This window comes from Oncorhynchus mykiss, chromosome 24, assembly GCF_057628025.1.
Source record: "Oncorhynchus mykiss isolate SJ-2025 chromosome 24, ASM5762802v1, whole genome shotgun sequence".
NCBI lineage: Eukaryota > Metazoa > Chordata > Actinopteri > Salmoniformes > Salmonidae > Oncorhynchus > Oncorhynchus mykiss.
This window is the reverse complement of record NC_143045.1, coordinates 12,568,964-12,594,398: the sequence shown is the minus strand read 5'-3', so window position 1 is coordinate 12,594,398 and position 25,435 is coordinate 12,568,964. Positions and strand designations below refer to the sequence as shown.

The 25,435-nt window shown below is 44.5% G+C and overlaps 1 protein-coding gene across 22 annotated transcripts in view; it reads left to right on the top strand.

Moving 5' to 3' along the window:
- Nucleotides 1-4,879: 4,879 nt before the first annotated feature.
- Nucleotides 4,880-25,435, top strand: part of LOC110503751 (histone-lysine N-methyltransferase MECOM) — a 217,563-nt gene continuing 197,007 nt past the window's right edge. For all 22 annotated transcript variants that reach the window (XM_036961634.2, XM_036961632.2, XM_090218295.1 and 19 more), the window contains exon 1: nucleotides 4,880-5,447. In XM_036961634.2, coding sequence (XP_036817529.1) covers nucleotides 5,411-5,447 — 37 coding nt within the window. In that variant the 5' untranslated portion in view covers nucleotides 4,880-5,410. The remainder of the gene's footprint in view (nucleotides 5,448-25,435) is intronic.

The window sequence follows — 25,435 nt, the reverse complement described above, 5'->3', positions numbered from 1 at the left end:
AACTCAAATAAGCAAAGACAAATGACAGTCCATCATTACATCAAGACATGAAGGTCAGTCAACGCAGAAAATGTCAAGAACTTTGAAAGCTTCTTCAAGTGCAGTCTCAAAAATCATCAAGCGCTATGGTGAAACTGGCTCTCATGAGGACCGCCACAGGAAAGAAAGACCCAGAGTTACCTCTGCTGCAGAGGATAAGTTTATTAGAGTTACCAGCCTCAGAAATTGCAGCCCAAATAAATGCTTCACGGAGTTCAAGTAACAGACACATCTCAACATCAACTCGTCAGAGGAGACTGCATGAATCAGACCTTCATGGTTGAATTGCTGCAAAGAAACCAATACTAAAGGACATGAAATGAATACAATCTCAACAGACAAATGGTTTGGGGAGAGTATTTGGTTGCAGTTTTATAAACTATTAGCAGCTCTTAGTTGATTGTTGTTCATGCAGAGATGCACACTTTGATGAGCAAAGACATATTATTTTGTTGAAGCACACAGCGGTATGTTGATAATATAACCTACAGTAGTTAGATTGTATTTGCTCACATGTTCTCCACAGCGTCATGGGCGTTGTTCTGATACTCTTGTCTTGGTGCATTTTCTTCGGTTTCTCAAGTGTGTCGCCAAGATGCAGACTTGGCTTATTTGTTCAAATGCAAGGGTTGTGCTCTTCCAAGCTCTACCAAGCTCATCAAATATATATTTGCCTTAAACACGACTGAACCAGTAAGTATTCAATTGAACCAAGAACTCCTTGCTTGAATCACATGACATCGAATGAAAGCCTTGCGTAAAGACTGAATGTAATCACAGTCACTAATACTTTATTAGCTACTTCATTCTCCAGCACAAGTTGAGTTTGCAGGGGAAGCATGTTGACTTCACATGAGGAGAGGTTACTGGGTTATTGCTGATAAAAAAAGGATGAAATTAATTGGTTGAATGTGGACTTTGTATAAGGAGTGGGCTGATATAAAGGCCCTATGGCTATAGGTCTAGGTTTTCAATCTACACTGAGTGTACAAAACATTACAAACACCTGCTCTTTCCATGACATAGATCCCCTATTGTTGTCATTTGTTAAATCTACTTCCATCAATGTATTATGGAGGGGAGAAGACAGGTTAAATAAGGATTTTTAAGCCTTGAAACAATTGAGACATGGATTGTGTATGTCTACCATTCAGGGTGTGAATGGGCAAGACAAAATATGTAAGTGCCTTTGAACGGGGTATGGTAGTAGGTGCCAGTGGGAGATGACTTCACCTTTCAGCAGGACAATAATCTAAAACACAAGGCCAAATCTATACCGGAGTTGCATACCAAGAAGACAGTGAATGTCCCTGAGTGGCCCAGTCACAGTTTTTACTGAAATCTGCTTGAAGAGAGTTACCGTGAATATACAATTTGTATTCCAATTGATTTTTGAAAAATATTATTTATAAATCCCTCATGACCTTAGTCCAACTGTCGTAACCCTTCAGAACCCAAAATATACGCATTTTTTACTCTATTGTTTACAAACGATGTAATTGTAAACAAGCACTAGGCTCAAAACATGGTTAAAACTATAACAATATTTTACCCTTGAGCAGAGATTCAGAGAAGCATATATAGTTTTGTCAGGAGGATACAGACAGCTCAAGAGGTTTGCTTAGACATGCAGAATTGTTATCATTATTGCTTTACATATAATTAAGCAAACTGATTATGGCTCTAGATCACAGGAAAAAGCTGTTTCAGGAGTTTGAAATAATGCTACATTTGGCCTCCCGAGTGGCGCAGCAGTCTAAGGCACTGCATCACAGTGCTTGAGGCGTCACTAAAGACCCGGGTTTGATCCCAGGCTGTGTCACAACCAGCCGTGACCAGAAGTCCAATAGGGCGGCACACAATTGGCCCAATGTCCTCCGGGTTAGAGAAGGATTTTGCCGGGGGGGCCTTACTCGGCTCATCACACTCTTGTGGTTGGCCGGGCGCCTGCAGGCTGACTTCGGTCATCAGTTGAACGTGTTTCCTCCTCACATTGGTGCAGCTGGCTTCCAGGTTAAGTGGGCGGGTGTTAAGAAGCGCGGATTGGTGGGTCATGTTTTGGAGGACGAATGACTCAACCTTCGCCTCTCCCGAGCCCGTTGGGGTGTTGCAGCGATGAGATTGGATCGCAAATGTGGTGAAAAAAGGGATTAAATACAACAATAACCAAAAATGCTAAATTCTCCAATTTATGGATGGGGGCATAGCCCTTCTCCAGGATCACCCCCCAGCCATCCTCACATACTTTGTGCCTGCTCAGTTTTTTGGGGTGCATGACACACCTGCCCATAACCAAACGGTGGAAATATGAACACCTCGATATCCAAATAGCCACAACAGTGTAGCCTAATATTAACTTTGATCGAAAAGTAGAAGGGTATAGTGGATGCTTTTCGATGTGGTTAAAAATCCAGGAGCGAACAGTTGCAGATTATTTCTGCGTATCTCTACTCGAACGGAAAAGTCAGGCAGAAAGTTGGAGTTCCCCGTGGTGTATTGGCAATGTAGATTGTGTTGAATGGGTGTCGGTACCAGAGCTCAGTGGTCCGTATAGGTTATAAAATATTCTCACTTCTCTCCACGGAGGGGCACTGCTCACCGGGGCACTAGCGTGCTCCACTCCCGTCCTTTTCGCCGGCTCACACTCCTTAGAACATGTTTCACATAAGGCATTATATGAATTATTACAATTGAATAAGAGCAGGAAATTATGGTAATATGATTATACTCTCGAAGTTAAAGGTGAAAGAATGGTTGTAAAAACACAGGCAGTATGGCATGATGATTCTAACACCCAGCACACGTTTATGTCAAAAGCATAAAATGTTTAGGCACCAGTATCAGATTCAAAAGCAGTTGCACATATAAGAGTTATAAAACAAGTTATAATAATAACTATTATTATTAGGCTATTATTATTAATAGTATTATTATTGTTTTTGGTGTTGTTAATATGTGTTATTAGTATTGTTGTTAGTGTGGTTTATTTATAAAGACGTTTTATTTGTAGGCCTATTTGAAATGCTTTTGTTATTAGTGTTATTATAATAAAAAGTATATGTTTTATAAATCAATATACTGCTCATGCACATACAACAATTGACTTGACAATATATTATTTTAATGTTTTTGCAAATGTGATGGGAGTATTTATACCGTATTATTATTTGTATTTAGTAGTATAGTCTACACGCTTTATCGTCGTTGTCCATCTCCTTATTTTATTTCAGAAACGTCTTGGCTGGGCAAAGCATTGATAAAATATCCCTGTTGATCACTTGATTGATTACCTTGCTCAAAGGTCACGCGGGTGCGCGGTAATTTCCTTGTGCCGGAGGCTCCCTTCTCACTTTTAGTCTGGCTTCGACAGCTCCTATACAAATTATGTATTTATTTTAACCACTAAACAACCTCCCAAACATAACTAAATGCATTGAAATAAACAATCAATTACCAGATATTAACGTGAGTTCTTATTTTCTGCAGAAATTACCAAAGGTAACGCATCTAATTAGGTTAAAATAGGATCCAAACGTTGTGAACTGCCCAACCACGTTTTTTTGATGGGATTTAAATTCGAACTATAGCACAAGAAAGCAAATAATTTAGCTATACTTGCAAAGGGTCTTGAACCCAATGAATGTCTAATAATTACAACCCACTGGGCTGCACATATCTCCCCAGCGTTCCCTGGTCCTGCCATTCCGCGCCTCCGGGTCAGCGTGTCATAATAAAGTATGTATTCTGAAAGTGGTCTCGAGAACAGTGAGTTATTGCAATGAATGAAAACTGTTTCCATTTAGGCTAATTGAGCGCGCTGCCTCGAGCTGTAGCTGTGGGTCTGAAAGGCTGCATGCCTGCCTGCGCCGCAAGCCACCCTCCCCAGCACACGGTGTACTTAATAGCACCATTTATATCATTACTTTGGGGCTAGGCTGAGGTATACCCACAATAAAGTACCTATATTAACCTTTCTTGACTTGGTGACTTAAATTACTTGGTGATTTCTCTAAACTGTAAGTATGTTGGATGAAAAAGTATTGAGACAGTATTTTCCTTAATGACACCTTTATGAACATTTGACATATAGTTTGACAGCGAATGTATTTGACTGAATTGGATAACACACACACCCCACGCGCATGTTCTATTGATAATGTGGTACTGACTCAATTGCCCACAGTTATCAAAAACATACCCACCACCTTTAAACCTGAATTTATATTCCCGAGAGGTATTTTAGCGTAAATGGGGTCCAACCTATGGACGTATACTTGCCGTATTGAAAGGTATATTGGACATCGGCCAAAGGGATGTCTTATTTTTGTTCTTTACAATTTATATGATGTCATTACTTAAATCAATTTCAACATACTTTGGAATCAATAAATCGAGTTCACAAGCCATTAAAGGGTTCACGTGCAAGATCAACATGACCTCATGCGGATCTAATTAATGAGCAATTACCCTAATTATACTGCGTTTTAATTAATAAACAAATACACCTTGCAGTTAATATCTCTCCACTACGACTATAGTGCAATAGTCCAATAATATTGTTGGGGTTTTCATTGTTAGGTTCATCGGACCAATCGTATGTTGATACAGTGGTGCCCAAATCCGATAAGTGTGAAACAAAGTAAAACAGTTCAATTGTGCATCAGCTTTACACAAAAGTTATAATAGACTATTCGAGTTCAACAACATCGATTTTGGTTATCAATTTGCATGCAAGCGATGGAATTTATACATGCACGCCAGCAGAAAGGGGTTTTAATTCAAAGTATTAAACAGATTAATAATTGTCACCACTTCACAAAAAAAAGCCTCGGACAGCCTCATATTAGAGCTGTCAGTTCGACTGCCCACATACCAGGGGAGAGGAGGAGGGATTCATTCATTTCCTAGTGTTCGCTGTGATGGTCAAAACACAATTAAAACTTATAAAACATTTAATGAAAACGTTTCACATTAGTAATTTAGCCGAACATTGATGAATGTGATTTCATTTTAACACAAAAGGTAGGCATGCATGGTGAGAGTTTGAGAATAGTTCATTATAATTAATGTCTCCGGCTCTCCGTAGATTCGAGGTCGTCTCGGCTCTGTTTCATATTCCGTGATCTTTAAAGATTTTACACGAAGGGATCTATCTGCGATTGCCATCTGACTAGATCAGTCATATCAAGTGATAAATCGTTCCAAACTTTTTTGGCGGTGCTGCCAGTTTGGCTATGCGCATGTGCGAAGGTGTCCAAACTGACAATGCTGGAGAGATAGCGAGTCTGGATTGAGAAACACAGAGAAAAAAGAAAAAGGAGGAAAAGATCCAAGAAAAAATCTAACAAACCCACGCCGAAGGACTGGCATCATGAGGTCCAAAGGCAGGGCACGGAAACTGGCCACAAGTAGGTGCAATATCCCTTTCTTTGCCTTTTGAAACTGCCATCTTGTAAATGTGTAGCTATATCTCAGTTATCAATGCTGTTTCGCATCTAAAAATTAGGTACAATATATTGTATCTTGCTTACATGAGTGTCAGTAGAAAATAGCCCCCACTCACGACTGAGCAGAGGTACAGTACAGTTGGGAGAAGAAGTTGGTTCAAGGGTTTCGAGTTGATATTGTCAATGCCAGTTCGTTTCGCGAATTCAGAAAAAAATCTATTGGCGTTTTAAGTTATGAAAAGTTGTGCAAACGGGAGAGGCACTTCTCAGGGAACGAACTTCTATCGGTATTGGGTTGTGCTTTGTATAGTGGGCGCTACAGCGTTGGCCAATTCTCGTCCGGTCCTGCGACGCTGTTGTTGCACGCGCTTGGTTTCTGTATACTTCAATTTGCAGAAGCAACTTTGAAAAGGCAGGTTGCCTCATTCAGACTTCGGAAATGAAAGATCCAGAATGAAGGACTTGTGCATTTAAATATAATCAGGTACCATTGCTGACAAAAATCCAAAATATATATTGTTGCCTAGAATAAATGCGTATGGGTGTTCGCTCTACCTATCATTACGTTATAGCCTTGGGTTATTACGCTGTATTGTATCTTTATTATGGTGTATTTCGTTTGTGCAACAAGTACAGCATCTATGTTATATAATTAATGTTACGGTCTGTGTACAAAACGTGTTTACATCTTTATGTTATACAGAAATGTAATGTTGTTTGTGTTTTTCCACTGTACATTGAAGGGCACGGAGGCTTTGAACGCCAATATTCAGTAGCATAATAATGCATTTCTGTAATTTATTGAAACGGTTAAATTATTCGTCTTGAGTTCTGAAAGCAATTCAACCCCCAGGGAGCAACACACTGATTTTGGTAAAAGGTGTTTACTCCAATGAAATTATATTGTGATCTATGGCAATCTACCAAAATGCACTACAATGTTTATATAATATGTAGGCCTATCTCTCACATCAAAAAGTCAAGCAGATGATGTAGCTATAATCATTATGTACAATCCTTCAAGTAGTTTATGCTACAGAAGTAAACGTTTTCGATAATTATTTCAAATTGTGTATAGGCCTATTGCAATGTAATTGCATTTTCTGAGTCATTAACATTTTCCATTGTGTTGAACCTTTATGAATGTGTATAGCCAGTAGGCAATTTTTTTTTGCAGTCATTTTCTGAGATTAACAAAAAAAAACATTTTCAAATTTTAAGTATATCATTTGAATGTTTTGAATTATAGTTTTCTCATGTCTGGACAACAGTGTAGCCACAGGTCAACACCGGTAGGTTGCAGTCCTGGAGCCAGGGGTCGCGGGTGTTATTCTTTCAATAAACGTCTGAGACCTGACAGTCTTGTTATTGTGTGTGTAACTTTCTGCCTTAAACATATATTCCTGCTACAAATTGATCATTTCTCTGGACCTTTCTGGAGCTCAGACAGAGGAGAAATTACCTTAAAACTCTTTCCTCTTTAGGATATTAATTTATTTAGGCCTACAAACTCAGTGGATGACACTCATCCAACCAGCAGTGTTATTTTGAAATCGAATTGTGAGTGTTTTATTTGTTCAAACAATACTGGGCATCTTTTCCCATTTGTGATGTAACTTAACGATAATCGTACCAGATGCATCGTTATTTACGAGCCAACTTTTTAAGTGTTTCCCAAACATGCACGTAGAGAGGACGTTTGCTATATGAGTTGTTAGACCATTTGTCGATACTTGATAGTATGGAAAGAAAAGCAGCGCTGCTCTCGGATCAGCTTTCTCCATTCAAATCATACCTTAACATAAAAGTTATTCCATAATACTGACGATGGATCAGCTCCTAGAGACATATTGCCACCTATGGCTGCAAATGGGCTATTGAGGCGGCTAATTATGCTTTCCCAATAATAATGCACTAAATCACAGATTGGGCACGTCATTGAGCACATGTTGTCACACATTAAAAACATTGAGCCAAAAAATTACAGACAGTAGCCTAGACGCAAAATATAACTAAATGTATTGTACATGAAATTGATTTCAATATGATTGAACTAGCCTATATAACCTATATAACCTATAACCTATGTATATTTTAATGCAGTCATCTCAGTTCTCATTTGAAGCATAATTATACTCTTCCCTTGTTTGTAGCAATTGCAAATACTTTGGCAACTTTTTATGTGTAGTCAACTTCATTCTGAAGTTATCGCAGTCACCAGGTCTGGCCCTAGCCTTTTGGGGGCCCTATGGGAAATGTTGTTTCAATTTCCTCCAATTCTACACATTTTGCCATGGGATGCAGACAAAATGGTGCAGTTTAAGCAACTTTGCTGCAATACTACACATTTTGCCATGGGGCAGAGAGAAGATTTTACCATTTTATAAAACATTTCATGCAATTCTACTCATTTTGCCATGGTGTGGAGAGAAAAATGTGCAACTTTAAAGCTATTTTTTAACATGACTTATGCCATGTTAATATGATATCTGAGTGAGGGTGATTAACAAAATCAATGGGGGCCCCCCGGAGGTCAGGGCCCCTGAGCAAGTGCCCTTTGTGCCCAATCAATAATTCAACCATTATTACTACAAGTTTAGAAACTGGCTAGACTAAATTTACCAATGTAAAAATTGTTAGCTGACACGGGCTAAATGAGTGACTGTCAGTGACTGACATAACAAGAGAAATGCTGCTGATGGACATCTAGATAACTCTGAACAGTAAGTTGAGACCCCAACTGAATTCCCCCCAAAAGTATATCTATATCTAATATACATATTTTATCATTTTTGGGTCTGGGGCACTATAGGCCGGGTGCCCACAGCGACCGTTTATGTCGCGCCTAGAGCCGGCCCTGGCAGTCACAGTCAGACAGATAGCCTAAACATCTTGATTCTATGTTTAGCGAAGATCTTTTGTGAATAAAGTGATGCGGAAGGGCAAAAAAACATATAATGATGCACTTTGGCTACTCTACGAGTGGTCTGGATCACTCGTAGATGTGCAAAGGTTTTTTAAGGTTACTAACGAATGCTATGGGAAACACCTCAGCTACTAAAAATACATTGTTAGATGGTTCTAATGATGATCTCAACGCTACAAAGGCTCTAAGGAAGGAGGCCCTGACACAAAGATAAAGGTGTTATACATGTAGAAATAAATCCTGTTTACATGTTGTGTACATGTTGTGTACATGTTGTGTGCTGCCTTTGTGTACAAGCGAACCCCCCCCCCCAGGGATTATGCAAGTATTTGTGGATTTTGTTCTGTGCAAGATACTTTACAAATGAGATGCATTTTTCACATCCGTTTTATTTTTGGGGGTTGGCTATTAGATTCAGTGTGTTTCAAATTGCTCACCAAAATACATTTCCGTAGGGAAATTTGACGTTCAAAATAAACCTGAATGGATCACATTGAATTGACAGCACCAAGACGAGTCGAAGAGCTTTATAACCATAGGCCTACTTTTAATGTGAAAAGTTTGTCAGGAAGAACTTTAAGAGCTAAACAGACAGGGACACTGTAATTATTTATTTCCTGTGCTTCATGGATTTGTCTCGTGAGCTTCGGTGTCATTGCAGGCCCTTTGGCCTTTGGCACAGAGGATCTTTCGTGACGATATGAAATAAACCCATCAGACGGCCAGCTCTCATCAGGATCTCTTACAGACTGTTGTTTATGGCAACATGGCCCAGTGTTTACAGAATATGTGTGAAAAGCAAACGATATGCATATTATTCTGTGATCACTAACAAGGCAAAGGGCACACACACACACACACACACACACACACACACACACACAGCAATAATGGTTTAGTAGTGCATTTAGTAGTGGTTTTGGCGCCTGCTGCAATCGGCCTAAATATTAACAGTCCCTTGAAGGAATGCGCTAGGCTACAGCACCAGCCATTCTGCCCATCCAGTTCCAGGCATAGTTCTAAATCATTACTTATAATCTGAGAATAGGGGGCTAATTTGAGGTATATTTAAACATTATTATTTACTCAAGATGTAAGAGGAAGATTTCTAGGCTACCTATTAAGTCAGTGGGAGAGAATGTTCTGATAGCTCGGCACAGTTTCCCCCTGGGAACTGGGCCGTTCTGGCCTGTAGCCAGCACTGCACAATGTCAACAGTGAATATTTAAATTCCCAGACTCCCCATAAGAGGTCTGCCGGTAAATGTGTTCAGTGTGCGGCCTGTCCTGATAAGTTCTGTTCAGAGGCTGGTCCTGTAGGTCTCCTCGCGCCACAGAGAGTGTTTGTGCTCGAGCTCGATTGATGTGCGCATGGCAGGCAGATTATAAAACACAGTGGAGTGAGTTAATGGAGGGGGAGTTGGTAGGTGGGGAGGTGGTAATAGAAGTGTGATTGGTGGTGGAAGATTAGTTCAGATGTCATATGGGGGTCCACTCAACCCCCCCCCCCCCCCCCCCCCCCACACACACACACAAAATAAAACTAAAACAAATGATTTGTCCTAATATCATACTTCAGCTAGGACTATAGGCCTAAGCTAACTCCTTGTCTGCCTAACGTGCCTCTCAACTAAATGCTCAGGTGGTAGTGTGAGATGTCTGACCCTTGGTGCACCACTTGTAATGTCCTCAAAAAGAAGAGATAAAACTCATATGAATGCTGAATTGGATTCCATTTTTTTCATGCACTACCCCTTGTATTTAAAACAACATACTTTTGGTTTATTCACACATATATGAACGTGTCTTTTCAGACATAGGTTGAAACAATGAGAGGATATTAGACATGCTCATAGTCTGCTCACCCTATAGTCAGTCACCTGTTGTCCCGTAGGTGCACAGCAAATTTGAGATCAAAATTTTAACACCCACAGTGTTAAATTGAACACTTCGAAATGATATGTGACCCACCGAAATAGTGTTAAACTAACACTTTTCAAAGTGTTCACAAACTAACACCCCTAGAGTGTTTTGTAAAGCCTTATTTTGATATTTCCCAGCATGCCTTTCAAGTGAACATGAACGATACCCACCCATGACTGTGTTTGTTAGTGACAGAGACATCCTTGTTGTGTTCATTGATTTTTAGTTCTGAAGCCTTGACCAAGTGACTGCTTATGTGAATGTGTGAACCCTTGATGAGCATGTGTTACACAGTTATGGCCTAAATATCCTCAATATTTTGGTCTGAAAAACTTGGCTCATGGGCTACATCAGACATACAAGCAACAACAAGCTGGTTTATGAAGTGATTAGTGATTCATATCAGAATCATGCCAGAGGGAGTGTATTGGAATGTATTTATCACCAACCACAACCTGCATTCAGAATGACAGCTAGGGTGAAGGACTTCACAAACAACCCTACCTAAACCATGTGAACTGGAACAACCATCTCAGTAACATGTGCAATAAATCCAACCACTTACAGATTGGATTAGATTAGAAAAATGTAAGTTATTAATTGTTGTATAGTATAAGATCAATTTAACAATCAATGTGCATGCAGAAACATAGATTTTCAAACAAACTATTCTAAACATCAACCTGCAACAAAGCATTCTGGGAAGAATGATAATGAGGCCCCGCCCACATCTTTTTCACTGAGAGAATAAACATAAATGAACTCACGCAGTCCAGTAACAACAACACCAAGCAGTGTTGATTCCAATGTGAATTAAATAACACTGCGTTGATTCATCGCATGTGGTGTCAATTTCAATCCCACTGATGTTAACCCCACTAGAATCAACACTCAGATATAACACTCACAACACGTCTTACCTTAACACCAAGATTTGAACACTTGCAAATGTGCTGTGTATGTGTGTCAGTTCATGTGAACAGTCCATAAATCAATTGCTCTCGCCATAGACCCATGCACTGAATTTGAAATTAAATTAAATGTATTTGACATTTCTAAATAAAAATGTAGAAAAACATGATTATTATTATGTTATTTTTGATTCCCTAATTGCTTTGGTGGGTTAGTATTCCCTCATAGGCAGGAGTGAAGCCTAGCTAAAGCTGATTATAAGCTATAATAATTTTAAGACTGCAGGTCAACTCTGTTGAGGACTTGCTGTTAAGATCTATGTAAAATTGAGTCAGTATGCCCTACTCATCAATATAAAGTGTGTGTATGTGTATATTAATATACACTGCTCAAAAAATAAAGGGAACACTTAAACAACACAATGTAACTCCAAGTCAATCACACTTCTGTGAAATCAAACTGTCCACTTAGGAAGCAACACTGATTGACAATAAATTTCACATGCTGTTGTGCAAATGGAATAGACAACAGGTGGAAATTATAGGCAATTAGCAAGACACCCCCAATAAAGGAGTGGTTCTGCAGGTGGGGACCACAGACCACTTCTCAGTTCCTATGCTTCCTGGCTGATGTTTTGGTCACTTTTGAATGCTGGCGGTGCTTTCACTCTAGTGGTAGCATGAGACGGAGTCTACAACCCACACAAGTGGCTCAGGTTGTGCAGCTCATCCAGGATGGAACATCAATGCGAGCTGTGGCAAGGTTTGCTGTGTCTGTCAGCGTAGTGTCCAGAGCAGGGAGGCGCTAGCAGGAGACAGGCCAGTACATCAGGAGACGTGGAGGAGGCCGTAGGAGGGCAACAACCCAGCAGCAGGACCGCTACGTCCGCCTTTGTGCAAGGAGGAGCAGGAGGAGCACTGCCAGAGCCCTGCAAAATGACTTCCAGCAGGCCACAAATGTGCATGTGTCTGCTCAAACGGTCAGAAACAGACTCCATGAGGGTGGTATATGAGGGCCAGGCGTCCACAGGTGGGGGTTGTGCTTACAGCTCAACACCGTGCAGGACGTTTGGCATTTGCCAGAGAACAACAAGATTGGCAAATTCGCCACTGGCGCCCTGTGCTCTTCACAGATGAAAGCAGGTTCACACTGAGCACGTGACAGACGTGACAGAGTCTGGAGACGCTGTGGAGAACGTTCTGCTGCCTGCAACATCCTCCAGCATGACCGGTTTGGCGGTGGGTCAGTCATGGTGTGGGGTGGCATTTCTTTGGGGGGCCGCACAGCCCTCCATGTGCTCGCCAGAGGTAGCCTGACTGCCATTAGGTACCGAGATGAGATCCTCAGACCCCTTGTGAGACCATATGCTGGTGCGGTTGGCCCTGGGTTCCTCCTAATGCAAGACAATGCTAGACCTCATGTGGCTGGAGTGTGTCAGCAGTTCCTGCAAGAGGAAGGCATTGATGCTATGGACTGGACCGCCCGTTCCCCAGACCTGAATCCAATTGAGCACATCTGGGACATCATGTCTCGCTCAATCCTCCAACGCCACGTTGCACCACAGACTGTCCAGGAGTTGGCGGATGCTTTAGTCCAGGTCTGGGAGGAGATCCCTCAGAAGACCATGCGCCACGTCATCAGGAGCATGCCCAGGCATTGTAGGGAGGTCATACAGGCACGTGGAGGCCACACACACTACTGAGCCTCATTTTGACTTGTTTTAAGGACATTACACCAAAGTTGGATCAGCCTGTAGTGTGGTTTTCCACTTTAATTTTGAGTGTGACTCCAAATCCAGACCTCCATGGGTTGATAAATTTGATTTCCATTGATAATTTGTGTGTGATTTTGTTGTCAGCACATTCAACTATGTAAAGAAAAAAGTATTTAAATAGAATATTTCATTCATTCAGATCTAGGATGTGTTATTTTAGTGTTCCCTTTATTTTTTGAGCAGTGTATATACAGTGCATTCAGAAAGTATTCAGACCCCTTCCCCTTTTTCGCATTTTGTTATGTTATAGCCTTATTCTAAAATGGATTAAATAAATACAAATCCTCATCAATCTACACACAATACCCCATTATGACTAAGTGAAAACAGATTTTTAGAAATGTTTACACATTTATTAAAAATAACACATTGAAATACTTTACATTTATATTTAGACCCTTTGCTACGAGACTTGAAATTGTTCTCAGGTGCATTCTTGATTGGAGTCCACCTGTGGTAAATTCAATTGGGAGGTGAACAAGAACCTAATGGTCACTCTGACAGAGCTCCAGAGTTCCTCTGTGGAGATAAGAGAACCTTCCAGAAGGACAACCATCTCTGCAGCACTCCACCAATCAGGCCTTTATGGTAGAGTGGCCAGACGGAAGCCACTCCTCAGTAAAAGGCACATGACAGCCCGCTTGGAGTTTGCCAAAAGGCACCTAAAGTAGTCTCAGACCATGAGAAACAAGATTCTCTGGGATGAATGACAAGCGTCATGTCTGAACAAAACCTGGCACCATCCCTACAGTGAAGCATGGTGGTGGCAGCATCATGCTGTGGGGATGTTTTCAGCTGCAAGGACTGGGAGACTAGTTAGGATTGAGGGAATGATGAACAGAGAAAGGTACAGAGAGATCCTTGATGAAAACCTGCTCCAGAGTGCTCAGGACCTCAGACTGCTGCGAAGGTTCACCTTCCAACAGGACAATGACACTAAGCACACAGCCAAGACAACGCAGGAGTGGCTTCAGGACAAGTCTCTGAATGTCCTTGAGTGGCCCTGCCAGATCCCGGACTTGAACCCGATCAAACATCTCTGGAGACACCTGAAAATAACGGTGCAGCGACGCTCCCCATCCAACCTGACATAGCTTGAGAGGATCTGCAGAGAAGAATGGGAGAAACTCCCCAAATACAGGTGTGCCAAGCTTGTAGCGTCATACCCAAAAAGACTTGCGGCTGTAATCGCTGCCAAAGGTGCTTCAACAAAATACTGAGTAAAGGGTCAGAATACTTATGTAAATGTGATATTTCATTTTTTAAATTATATTTTTGCAAAACTTTCTAAACACCTGTTTTTAGTTTGTCATTATGGAATATTGTGTGTAGATTGATAAGGGGGGAACTATTTAATCCATTTTAAAATAAGGCTGCAATGTAGCAAAATGTGGAAAAAGTCAAGGGGTACGAATACTTTTTGAATGCATTGTATGTATATATGTGTGTTTATGTGTGTGTGTGTGTGCATGCGTGCATGTAGGCAGGCCTATAAACCAATTTAAACTTGATCCAAAAATTAGGCTCTGTATGGATGGTGTGACGCAATTGCGGCGCCTCTGGAGGCACGCAGAGGCCAAATTGAGCTCTGTACCGCATACCCGTGCACCTCTCAAATGTTGTAACAATGCGGAGGGCTCTGTATAGCTCTGTATTGACATGATTGGTTGACATAGGTGAGGGTGGGAGGTCCTGTATAAACACAAACGTACTTCCTTGACAACTTCCTTCACAACAGCTCTACTCTGCTCAGTGGACCACAAGAAGTATAAATGCCCTGACTTCTGCAGAGGCCATATCACCGTAAATACTGTATGGCCAATGCAGACGACAGATTGACCATGCAGCGCCCTTAAGAGAGTGTAAAAAACGCTGCATGGTCAACCCTATGTCTGAAGTGGGCATACAGCATTTATTGCAATGCAGCCTCTTCAGATGTCAGGGCTTTCATACTTCTTTCGCTTACGGAGCGGAGCAGATCTATTGTGAAAGACAGTTGTCAAGGAAGTGAGTTTGTGTTTATAGAGGACGTACCACCCTCACCTACCATCAACTTTAATTATGCGCTCGTACGTGCATGTGTGTGTTGGTGTGAAAGCGCGTGGCGCATTCTGCCTGTCGGCGCCTCCTTCTTGCCGACGATTGCTTCCTCCTTGCGTTGTGCAATGGGCCATGCATCTGACGTTTGTCTGGCGGACCTCATTAAAAGGGTTAATGTATCGTGCCATTTAAAAGGTGAGATGGAGTGGGCACGATCTGAGAGACCCTATTAAATAGTCATTGTCCTGTCGCAGCGCTCTTTGCATGCGCTCCCGCTCCGTTTAGATCCAAACGTCGGTAAGCAATTGTGCGGTATCTCCCTGAGCAATGAACCGTCACAGCTCGTCATTTTTCACGTGCGCTGTGGAAGATAATATGTTTATATTATCTCCCGATTCAGCTCCTGAAAGCATAGGCCTAAAGTCTAAATTGGGATACATTAAGTTGTTCATTCGTAGGCCAAAATATTTCATCCAAATGCATATGGTAGGTAGGCCTGATTTTAATGTAGACCTTTCTCATTCTCAACCCTATTTAGTAGGCTGGCTTTTTGGGACAAAGTGGGAGCTGAATGGTTTGGTTGCATAAGGAAAACCTTGACATTTTTGGGGGGAAAACACATGTCAGGGAACAAACCAGTCTTATCAGTCATTTCCAAAATGTACTTTGAGATGATGTTGAAATAGGCAAGAAACCCAGAAAAGAGTGGTAAGCTACTGTATTTGTCTGTCTCAGTCATCTCAGTTTATGCTCGTTGTAACAGTAATATTTTGTGCATGTGGTATGTGCAAAAAACAAACTTTCATCACTGTGTGTGTGTGCGTGTGCGTGTGCTTATGTTTAAATTTGGTAAGATATTGGTTCTTGCGGGTGCAGTGTGACAGTGAGACAGCCCCCCTCATCCATCAACGCCTCCGTCTGCATGAGTCGCCCGTCCCCTCTCCTCACCCACTGTGTCAGAGAAGGGGGTCTCTCTATACCCCCAATACCCCCCACCCCCACCCCACCATTTCTCTGATGTTAATGACACTGTGACCATACTTCTATGCTGTAAACAGTTAGGTTTAGTTACTAGGTTAGTGGTTTGTTTATGTGTTGTTGTCAGGGCGATGAAGGATGGCCCTGTCAGTGGGTTTCAGGAGCCCCTGGTTCCCCAGTTGGTCCCTGGGGGCCCGGCTCAGTGGGTAGCCCTAGGGACCCGTGTCACAACATCCCCTCCTCTCACTCTATCTAAACTGCAGAGTCTGGCATCTCCAATCACCTTTTAAAGAAAGACAAATAAGCCTAAACTATAGGTTTCTGAGTATGTGTTTGTGTGTGTGTGTTTGGGTGTGTGTGTGTGTGTACGCAGCGCTGTGCTGTGATGGGTGAGGGTGAGGCGGGAGTGATGAGGGTGGGTCTATGGCACGGCGACCCAGAGTGTGGGAACACCAAGGGAGGAGGCTGGGGGGGATGGAGGAGGGGGCCACATGTCAAGCCTGGGAACCAGTGTGTGTGTGTTTACCGCAGGGAAACCGTACCAACACAGAACAATGAGCTAACCTTACCCCCTTCTAAATAAAAAAGTCATTTCTGCTTTCTTCCCAAAGGTCAGTGAGTTAGAGATAGGGAGGTTAACACAAAAGGCTACAGTCAGCCTGGCGACTACAGTCTGGGCCACTCGGGTGCCAAGGCTGAGGTCATTATCAACAGCAGGCCCAAGCTAAGCATATTTTTTCATATATGTGTGTGTGCGTGTGTGTGTGTTACAGAGAGAGAAAGATGGAGAGATAAGAGAAAGTGAACATTGTTGGTTCAAACCATTCCCCTAACATTTGATTGATTTGTGTGTCTGAGTGCAGTAGTTATTGTGTAGACACATTGCTGATGGTGCAGTCTCTTTCCCCTCTATTAATGAGGCAATACGATTGGTTGGTGCGTGTGGAGGAACAACCTCCCTTAGCTAATAAAAGGACTTCAATCATGTAGCTGCTCCAATCCATTACCTGGAGCAGGTATCAACTAGCCTGGATCCCAGATCGGTTTGTTCCGCCTTACCAACTCCTTGTCATTACAGATGGTACCCAGGATGGGTATCAGCTAGTGTCACCTACATGCTAGCACAATCCCTCACAGTCACAGTCACACCAACCTCTCTCAGTCACACTACTACAGGCACTCTGGTCTGGGGAGGTTTGTAGCATGGGGCGGATGTGGAACGTGTGGGTTAAATAAAGGGGCTTCTGTCTTAGGGCTATTGAAGACAACCTGGTGCTTTCTATGACTGTTATATACACCTGCACTCTTTTGTGTACTGCACTTTTGAGGGAGCTAGCACGCTAGCATTTCACTGCACCTTTTATACCTGCTGTAAACTGTGTATGTGACGAATAAATTTGATTTGAAGCGGATGTTTTTGTGCAGGTGTATGCCATAAGTATATGTGAGTTTGTTCATGCCTGAACAACAGGTGAGTAAACTCTCTCACTCCCTGTACAATGCAGTAGGCCACGTCCCCATGGGGATTGGGTGCTCAGGTGTGTGCATGATGTGTTTGTGCGTGTGCATGCGTACGACAGTGTGTTTGTGCGTCTCCATGTGTCCATGCGTTTTTGTATGTTGTTCTTAATAATGTCTCTGTTGTTAAATATTGGGAGTGCTGCCGGCAGAGCGGGTTCTTTCTTTCTCATACTGGACTGGAGCACAGCCACAAACAGGAATTATACAACAATCGCTTTGTGAGAGCGCCGATAACAGTGTGTTCCAGCACAGTGGGATCTCCTGGCGGATTGGGGGGGGGGGGGGGGGGGGCTTCAGGGCTGTAGCTGGAGGCCGCTAGGCTGTGGCGCTCGATTATGATTAACTCGGGAGGAAATACAGAAGGAGAAGAAGAGATCAGGTCCATCTGTAGCTGAGATGGAATGGTGAGATGGGGGGGGGGGGGGGCTGTAGTGTACACCTTTCATCTCAGCCACACCAAGCCCCCGCTATCTAGCCTGGAACCTCATTAACTGGTGACCTCTGACCCCTCAGGACGGGAGAGATGAGGGGAGGGAGACATGATCAAAGCCTGGGGTCATTTCTGATGGAAGCTTTACCTGATTGTTGGCGATAGCCTCTGTCTTATCAGTGTTGGAATGGCGATACGTTGATGAATGCTCCGGATGCTTTGTGACGTGAAGAGCGTCCACATGGTAGTCTGGCACCCCTCGACCCCCTCAGGTGTGAGGGACAGGAACATGTCGTACCCCTGTCCTCGGTGATGTGTCTGGATCATTTCCCCCTCCTGTGTGTGTGTGTGTGTGTGTTGACGGTCGGCCAGGGTCACAGTGGGGGGAAGGAATGTGCCTGTTGGAAAGAAATGCGGGGCTGGCTGATTAGCGCTCTGTCCGTACCTGCCGGTTTACTGGACATGCCTCAACGATGTGATTGTGATGATGAGACTGAGGAAAAACGTCGGAGAACAATAGAGACAGTGGAGATTCCTTTCCAAGACGCATTCCAGCAAATCTCGCGGCCGGTGGCCCCCGCTCGGCACTTTGATGAGCCTCTCTCTGGGCTTCCTGGGATTGTCGCCCGTCCACAAACACAAAAACAAAGCCAGCGGTAGAGCGAAGCTACCCGTCCTCCTCAGGATGTCCTGTTTTGATTAACGTTAGCATCCCTCCCGGCCCTGCGGCAATATTATTCTAACATTGCTAGGAGAGCTGCAGCTAACTGACACAGACACTTTTCCACTCGGTGAACCCAAAGGTCAAATCTTCGACAATGAGCTGGGAAGAATAGGTGGGCTCTTTAAAGGGGAAGTCATTTGATGTGAGTGGAGCGAGGCCTTCGTGTGGTGTGAGTCGAGAAGCTCCGGCCTAGACTACAGATCAACGAATTAGACGCTCATCCGTGGTTCTCAAACATTCATTTGAGGTATTAACTCAGAATTTCAAAGTCTTAAGGGTGGGCATTAACTTTGAATGGTTAAGGTACGGGAAGTTTGGGATAGACTTAAAGCAAAAATCACTGCTGGTGTTGAACTTGCACCCTTTGGAATGACAGGCACATGCTTAACCCATCCACCACTCCTGTCCACAACACTCTACCAAAACCGAAACCCACTTGAAGGTAACAGCACTCACTGTTGCCCCTAGTGGCTGATGTCCACGTCATCTCCGCACGTCCTCAGACATGGATGGATGTCGAATACTAACTTGAATCACGGGTGAACAGGCTGTACAGATTGGGGAACAGTTCCAGCTTTGGGTCGAGTAGAGAGGGATTGTGGGCCGCAGTTCTGGAGCAGACACACAGGCCCAACTCCCTTTCTCTTTCCCCTCTTCCACCCTGTTTTGACTCTAACCGACACCAGCCAGCCCCTACTTCTCTCCCTCTCTCTCTCCCCGTCCTCTATCCCCCCCCTCTCTCAGAATCAGAGAGCAGTGAAGTGGTGAGGTACTGTGTTTTTCTTTGCTTGGGGGCCCAGTTTGACAGGAGGGCACCACTTGTTCACCCCAGTGTCCACAGAACCAGCAGACCAGCAGACTTCTGGCCCTCTAGGGGCACTCTGGGAGCCTCAGGCCTGGATGTCTCTGTCAGGACCCAGGCTGGGCCAGGACCCCCTGTGTTCACCGGGTCACTGGAGAAGCTAATCGATTTCATCTCTGGCTCACACACCCAACCCAGACCTTTACACCAGGGACATTTACATCTTTCCCTCTACTCATAAGACTATTATCCTTCAAAGCCCTGCACTCATTCTCAGGCTCTTTCCCCCCTCTCTCTGTCTCTCTGTATCTCTCTCTTTCTCTCTCTCTGTTTGTCTTTCTCTCTCTCTCTCTCTGTCTCTCTGTATCTCTCTGTCTCTCTCTGTTTGTCTTTCTCTCTCTCTCTCTCTCTCTCTCTCTCTCTCTCTCTCTCTCTCTCCCTCTCTCTCTCTCTCTTTCTCTCTCTCTGTTTCTTTCTTTGTCTCTTCCTCCTCCTTCGGTATCTCTGATTCCCCCACACAAGGGCAAGTTTAAATTGAACCCTCGTCCCGTCTCAGTCTGGGCCCTGGCCCCTAAGGGACGCTGGCGGGGTGGAGGAGACCTTGTTTTCTTGCCCGTTCCCCTGGATGAAACATCTGAATGGGGGAGTGAAGGCTTTGGGAATGGCCTGGAAACTTCCCATTCATCAGTGTAAAGAGATACTGCGCTGACAGTTAGCAGACCGCCAGCCAAGCACAACACAGGGCCGCCGCGTGGGCCCTGAGCGCTCAGCCCAGCCCACAGACTGGAGCCTGGCCTAGCTGCTCATCCTACAACTGTCCCAAGGCAACACACAGGCAACACACTCACACACAGGCAACACACTCACACACAGGCAACACACTCACACACAGGCAACACACTCACACACAGGCAACACACTCACACACAGGCAACACACTCACACACAGGCAACACACTCACACACAGGCAACACACTCACACACAGTCAACACACTCACACACAGGCAACACACTCACACACAGGCAACATACTCACACACAGGCAACACACTCACACACAGGCAACACATTCACACACAGGCAACACATTCACACACAGGCAACACACACACACACAGGCAACACACTCACACACAGGCAACACACTCACACACAGGCAACACACTCACACACAAGCTCACAGACCTTTTCTTTTCACAGCCCCTCTCTGCACATTCTTCCTCGTTTGTTTCTACAATATCTCACCAGCTCTCTCCTCTCAATTTCAAGCTGTACATGCTCTCCCTCCTTACGCTTCCTCAGTCTCTCCCTGACTGAGGGTAGTAGCGGGGAGGATCACCCTGGGCCTGGGCTGAGGTGGGTGGGAGGGAGGGAGTGCAGGTTTAGGCATGGCAGGAATGGGCACTACAGGGCTGGGCAGGGCGGAGTGCTGCAGGTGGGGTGTCTGTCCACGGACCCTCTGCCCGCCCATCAATCGCCGACAGCTGACAGTTTAATCTGTGCGACCGGGCATGTCATTACTGAGCATGTGGGCAGCCAATCGCATCAGTGATCAATGACAAAGGCTGCTGCGGGTACCAGGAAGAGAGGGAGGGAGGGGAGAGCAGGAGAGAGCAGGAGAGAAGAGGTAGTTATGGAACTGAAGGTCAGTTCTGGGGAGGCTGTCAGGTGCTGAGAGATGGAGTTATTCCTCTGACGCTGTGCTCTGAGTAATACACACACACACACACACACACACACACACACACACACACACACACTGCTGTGCACCTTGAACTACTGCCCCCCCTCACACACACACACACACACATTTGCTCTCTTTTTTGATTGAGAACCCTATTGGAGAATTGAATGCTGGCATTGTTTTATAAATTCCATGTACAAGGCTTTGGCAGTGTGGACCCTGGCTCTCTTTGGTGGGCAGTGTGGACCCTGGCTCTCTTTGGTGGGCAGTGGGGACCCTGGCTCTCTTTGGTGGGCAGTGTGGACCCTGGCTCTCTTTGGTGGGCAGTGGGGACCCTGGCTCTCTTTGGTGGGCAGTGGGGACCCTGGCTCTCTTTGGTGGGCAGTGGGGAAAACGCAGCCGTAAAAATAACCACCACTTATGAATAAAAAGTATGTTCATGAAAACGCCACCCCTCCCAGGACGCCCCTCCCCCAGTCATGTTGACACAACCCCCCGAAGTAAAACAAGGACCCGCTAACAGAAGGAATTCCACACGCTTTACGACAGTTTCCTATTTCATAACCCAATTCATGTCATTTTCACCTCTTCCCCCCTCGCCATGTTTTCCTAACGTTTTTAGAACGTTGATGAACAAATTGATGCCTGGGCAACAGTTTTTGGCTCTAGCCAGAGATAAAATAACAGTGCTTTTCCCTGTGGGTCATATCCCAGCAGAACACGCTCATTTATCCAGCTGCTATCTCTCAGCACATCCACTAGGTCCCATCTCTGTTCGTCTCCCTCCGCTATGCCCCAGCCGCCCCAACATGGACGCCACTGACTGATGATGACTCGTGACGACATGTCTGACCCCTGACTCCTATGATGTGGGCGTCGATTAAGGCAGCCCCCCACTGATTCTGGGGGATTGGCTTAAATGCGGAAGACACATTTCAGTTGAATGCATTCAGTTGTACAACTGACTAGGTATCCCCTTTCCCTTCCTTCCCTTCCCCCTATACAGTCTTTACAGATCTGTCACTCTGGCACCGTGTCATTCCCTCGGTGCCAAGTTGCCCTTATGTCTGTCTGTCTGTCAGACAGCTAGGCCCCTCAGGACCGGTCCTCCATCTGCTTCACAGCCCAGTTCATCCCAGACACCTCTTCTTCAGCTGCTTGTTTTTATAGGAGCAATGTAAAAGCTCATCTCTCCTCCAATCACGCAGCCTTTAACCTAGTTGTGATATTGGCATTTAAAGATATTTTTGTTGTTGTTATCGATTCAAGTCTATGTACAGCTTCAGCCTAGTTGTGTGCCAGTGCCGTCACACAAAACGAACAGACTGGTACTGCCCACCTCATCCATGTTTTGGAGAAAGGGTTCCCGAGTGGTTCAGAGGTCTAAGGGCACTGCATTGCTGTGCTAGAAACGCCACTACAGACCCGGGTTCAATCCTGGGCTATATCACAACCTGCCATGATCGCGAGTACCGTAGGGCGGTGCACAATTGGCACAGCGTCGTCCGGGTTAGGGGAGGGTTTTGTATTTCTGACTGCCAGGTGTTTTGACTGATGAGCGTGCGGAGTGAATCTCCTCCATTTCCACCCTTGCATATAACACTTGTAATTGCTCAGTGCACAGAGGCACACCGGTGAGGGAAAGGCAGGAGTACCAACGTCCTGATTCCATTTTCTGCACGTCTTTCTTTCTTATTTGATGTTTCTGTGCTAATACAATCTCGTACCAGGGGGTATTCCGCCCGGATACAGGTGTTAAGACGGTTGTTGTGGGAGTTTGCATTTGATCGTCCCTCCAATAAAATCAAATTCCTTGGTTGTGATTTGATCAGTCTCGAAAAGGCATGTAAACCTTCCAGACAAAGACTTAAATGTTTAAAGAGGCGAGGGGTGTGTCTGCGGGGGGGGGGGGGGGGGGGGATTCAATTACAGGTGTCCCCTGTTCCGGCGAGAGCCTGCTGGCTCTGATGAAATGCTCTGCTGCTGCTAATGTAATTGTCATTACATTTGGGAATGCAGCCCTGCGGACGGTGGCCCTGAGGGGACACATAGGACTGATTCAGTGGGGAAAAGTAGCCAGTGGATAGCGTGGGTGGAAGGGCTACATGGGGATCAGGCTCAAAGGGAGCAGATCCATAAGGCCATGAGGCTCCAGGGGTTCAGGGCCCCCGGGGGCCACTCGGGTTATAGGGGCCACTGCTCTGATAGCTATCACATGTTCAGACTGCACCCCTCTCCCCCTCCCCCAACCCACTGTGATCAAGACCAGCTATATGATTTATGTCTTGCGATCCTTCAGGGTTGTGTCAGTGTGCCATGTATTGATTCTGTGGCGCTGGACACAAACAACACGTCACTTTCACTGTGTCTCCTCTCCCTACATGTGTAGGAGTGGGTTGGCTAGGCTAGGGGGTCATCAGGAACGCAATTCAAATGTCTTTATAAAACGAGCAGTCTCGACTGCTTAATTGTGTTTGTGTGTCCAGAGACAGGATGTCTGTCTGCCTGTCCGTCAGTCTGTCTGTGGGGTTCTCACCTCTCTGCTGGCGCCACGGCCTGTGGCAGGGGGTCACGACCTTATGACCACATGGTCATCCTGGTCACAGATCTGGCTCTCTGGTCATCCCTGGTCCTCAGGCCCCAGCGACATGGACTGAAATGGGACGTTTGTTCTAGAACGATAGATGTGATTGGGGACATTATAAGCAACATAGCACTAATGTGTAGAGTTAATGCTATGTCCTGTGAAACAACCTTGTCACGGCTGGATTTACGTAGCTGCCTATCAAATGCCCAAAGGTTTGTCCAAAAGGAGACCATTGCGCTCTCCCAGAAGTTTGGTAGGTGTGTAAACCCGTGACCTCAGACAATTCTGAAGAGGGCTGCCAAACCGAAACATCTGTTAAGTAAGATTTATGCAACATCTTTTTGAGTGTGGACCCCTTACCACCATACCTGCATCCAAAATGACCATCTGTTCCCTATTTAGTGCGCTACTATGGGCCCTATGGAGCTTGGTAAAAAGTATATATAGGGAATAAGGTGCCATTTGGGACTCAGCTTAGACTGGGTATCTCTGAGAAGGTTAAGCCTGTGAAATGAAGGTTAAAATGTTTCCTGTGTGCCATTCTATTTCTCATCATGTGTAATTAGGCCACGCAGCTCTGTCTAGACTCTGACCTCTGACTTTTAGGTCTGCGGTGGGTGACAGTGAGGTGTGACAGTCCTCCTAGTCAGCCAGGTGGGCCTCCCAGTTAGACCATGTTACAAAGTCTGTAGCCCTCTGCTGGACGAACTCTCCCTTTCAGCCTTTCTTTCTCTTCATCTTCGTTTCTCTCTTTCTGTTTTTCTCTGATTCTGTTTCTTTCCTGCTCCCCCTTTCTCAATTGTTCTCACCTTTTGCCTCTTTTCCTTGTTAGTCTCTCTCTCTCTTTTCCTTGATACAGTCTCTCTCTCTCTTTTCCTTGTTACAGTCTCTCTCTCTCTTTTCCTTGATACAGTCTCTCTCTTTTCCTTGTTACCGTCTCTCTCTCTCTTTTCCTTGATACAGTCTCTCTCTTTTCCTTGTTACCGTCTCTCTCTCTTTTCCTTGTTACAGTCTCTGTCTCTCTTTTCCTTGTTACCGTCTCTCTCTCTCTTTTCCTTGTTACAGTCTCTCTCTCTCTTTTCCTTGTTACAGTCTCTCTCTCTCTTTTCCTTGATACAGTCTCTCTCTTTTCCTTGTTACCGTCTCTCTCTCTCTTTTCCTTGATACAGTCTCTCTCTTTTCCTTGTTACCGTCTCTCTCTCTTTTCCTTGTTACAGTCTCTCTCTCTTTTCCTTGTTACAGTCTCGCTCTCTCTTTTCCTTGTTACAGTCTCTCTCTCTCTTTTCCTTGATACAGTCTCTCTCTTTTCCTTGTTACCGTCTCTCTCTCTTTTCCTTGTTACAGTCTCTCTCTCTTTTCCTTGTTACAGTCTCGCTCTCTCTTTTCCTTGTTACAGTCTCTCTCTCTCTTCCTTGTTACAGTCTCTCTCTCTCTTTTCCTTGTTACAGCCTCTCTCTCTTTTCCTTGTTACAGTCTCTCTCTCTTTTCCTTGTTATAGTCTCTCTCTTTTCCTTGTTACAGTCGCTCTCTCTCTTTTCCTTGTTACAGTCTCTCTCTCTCTTTTCCTTGTTACAGTCTCTCTTTTCCTTGTTACAGTCTTTCTCTTTTCCTTGTTATAGTCTCTCTTTTCCTTGTTACAGTCTCTCT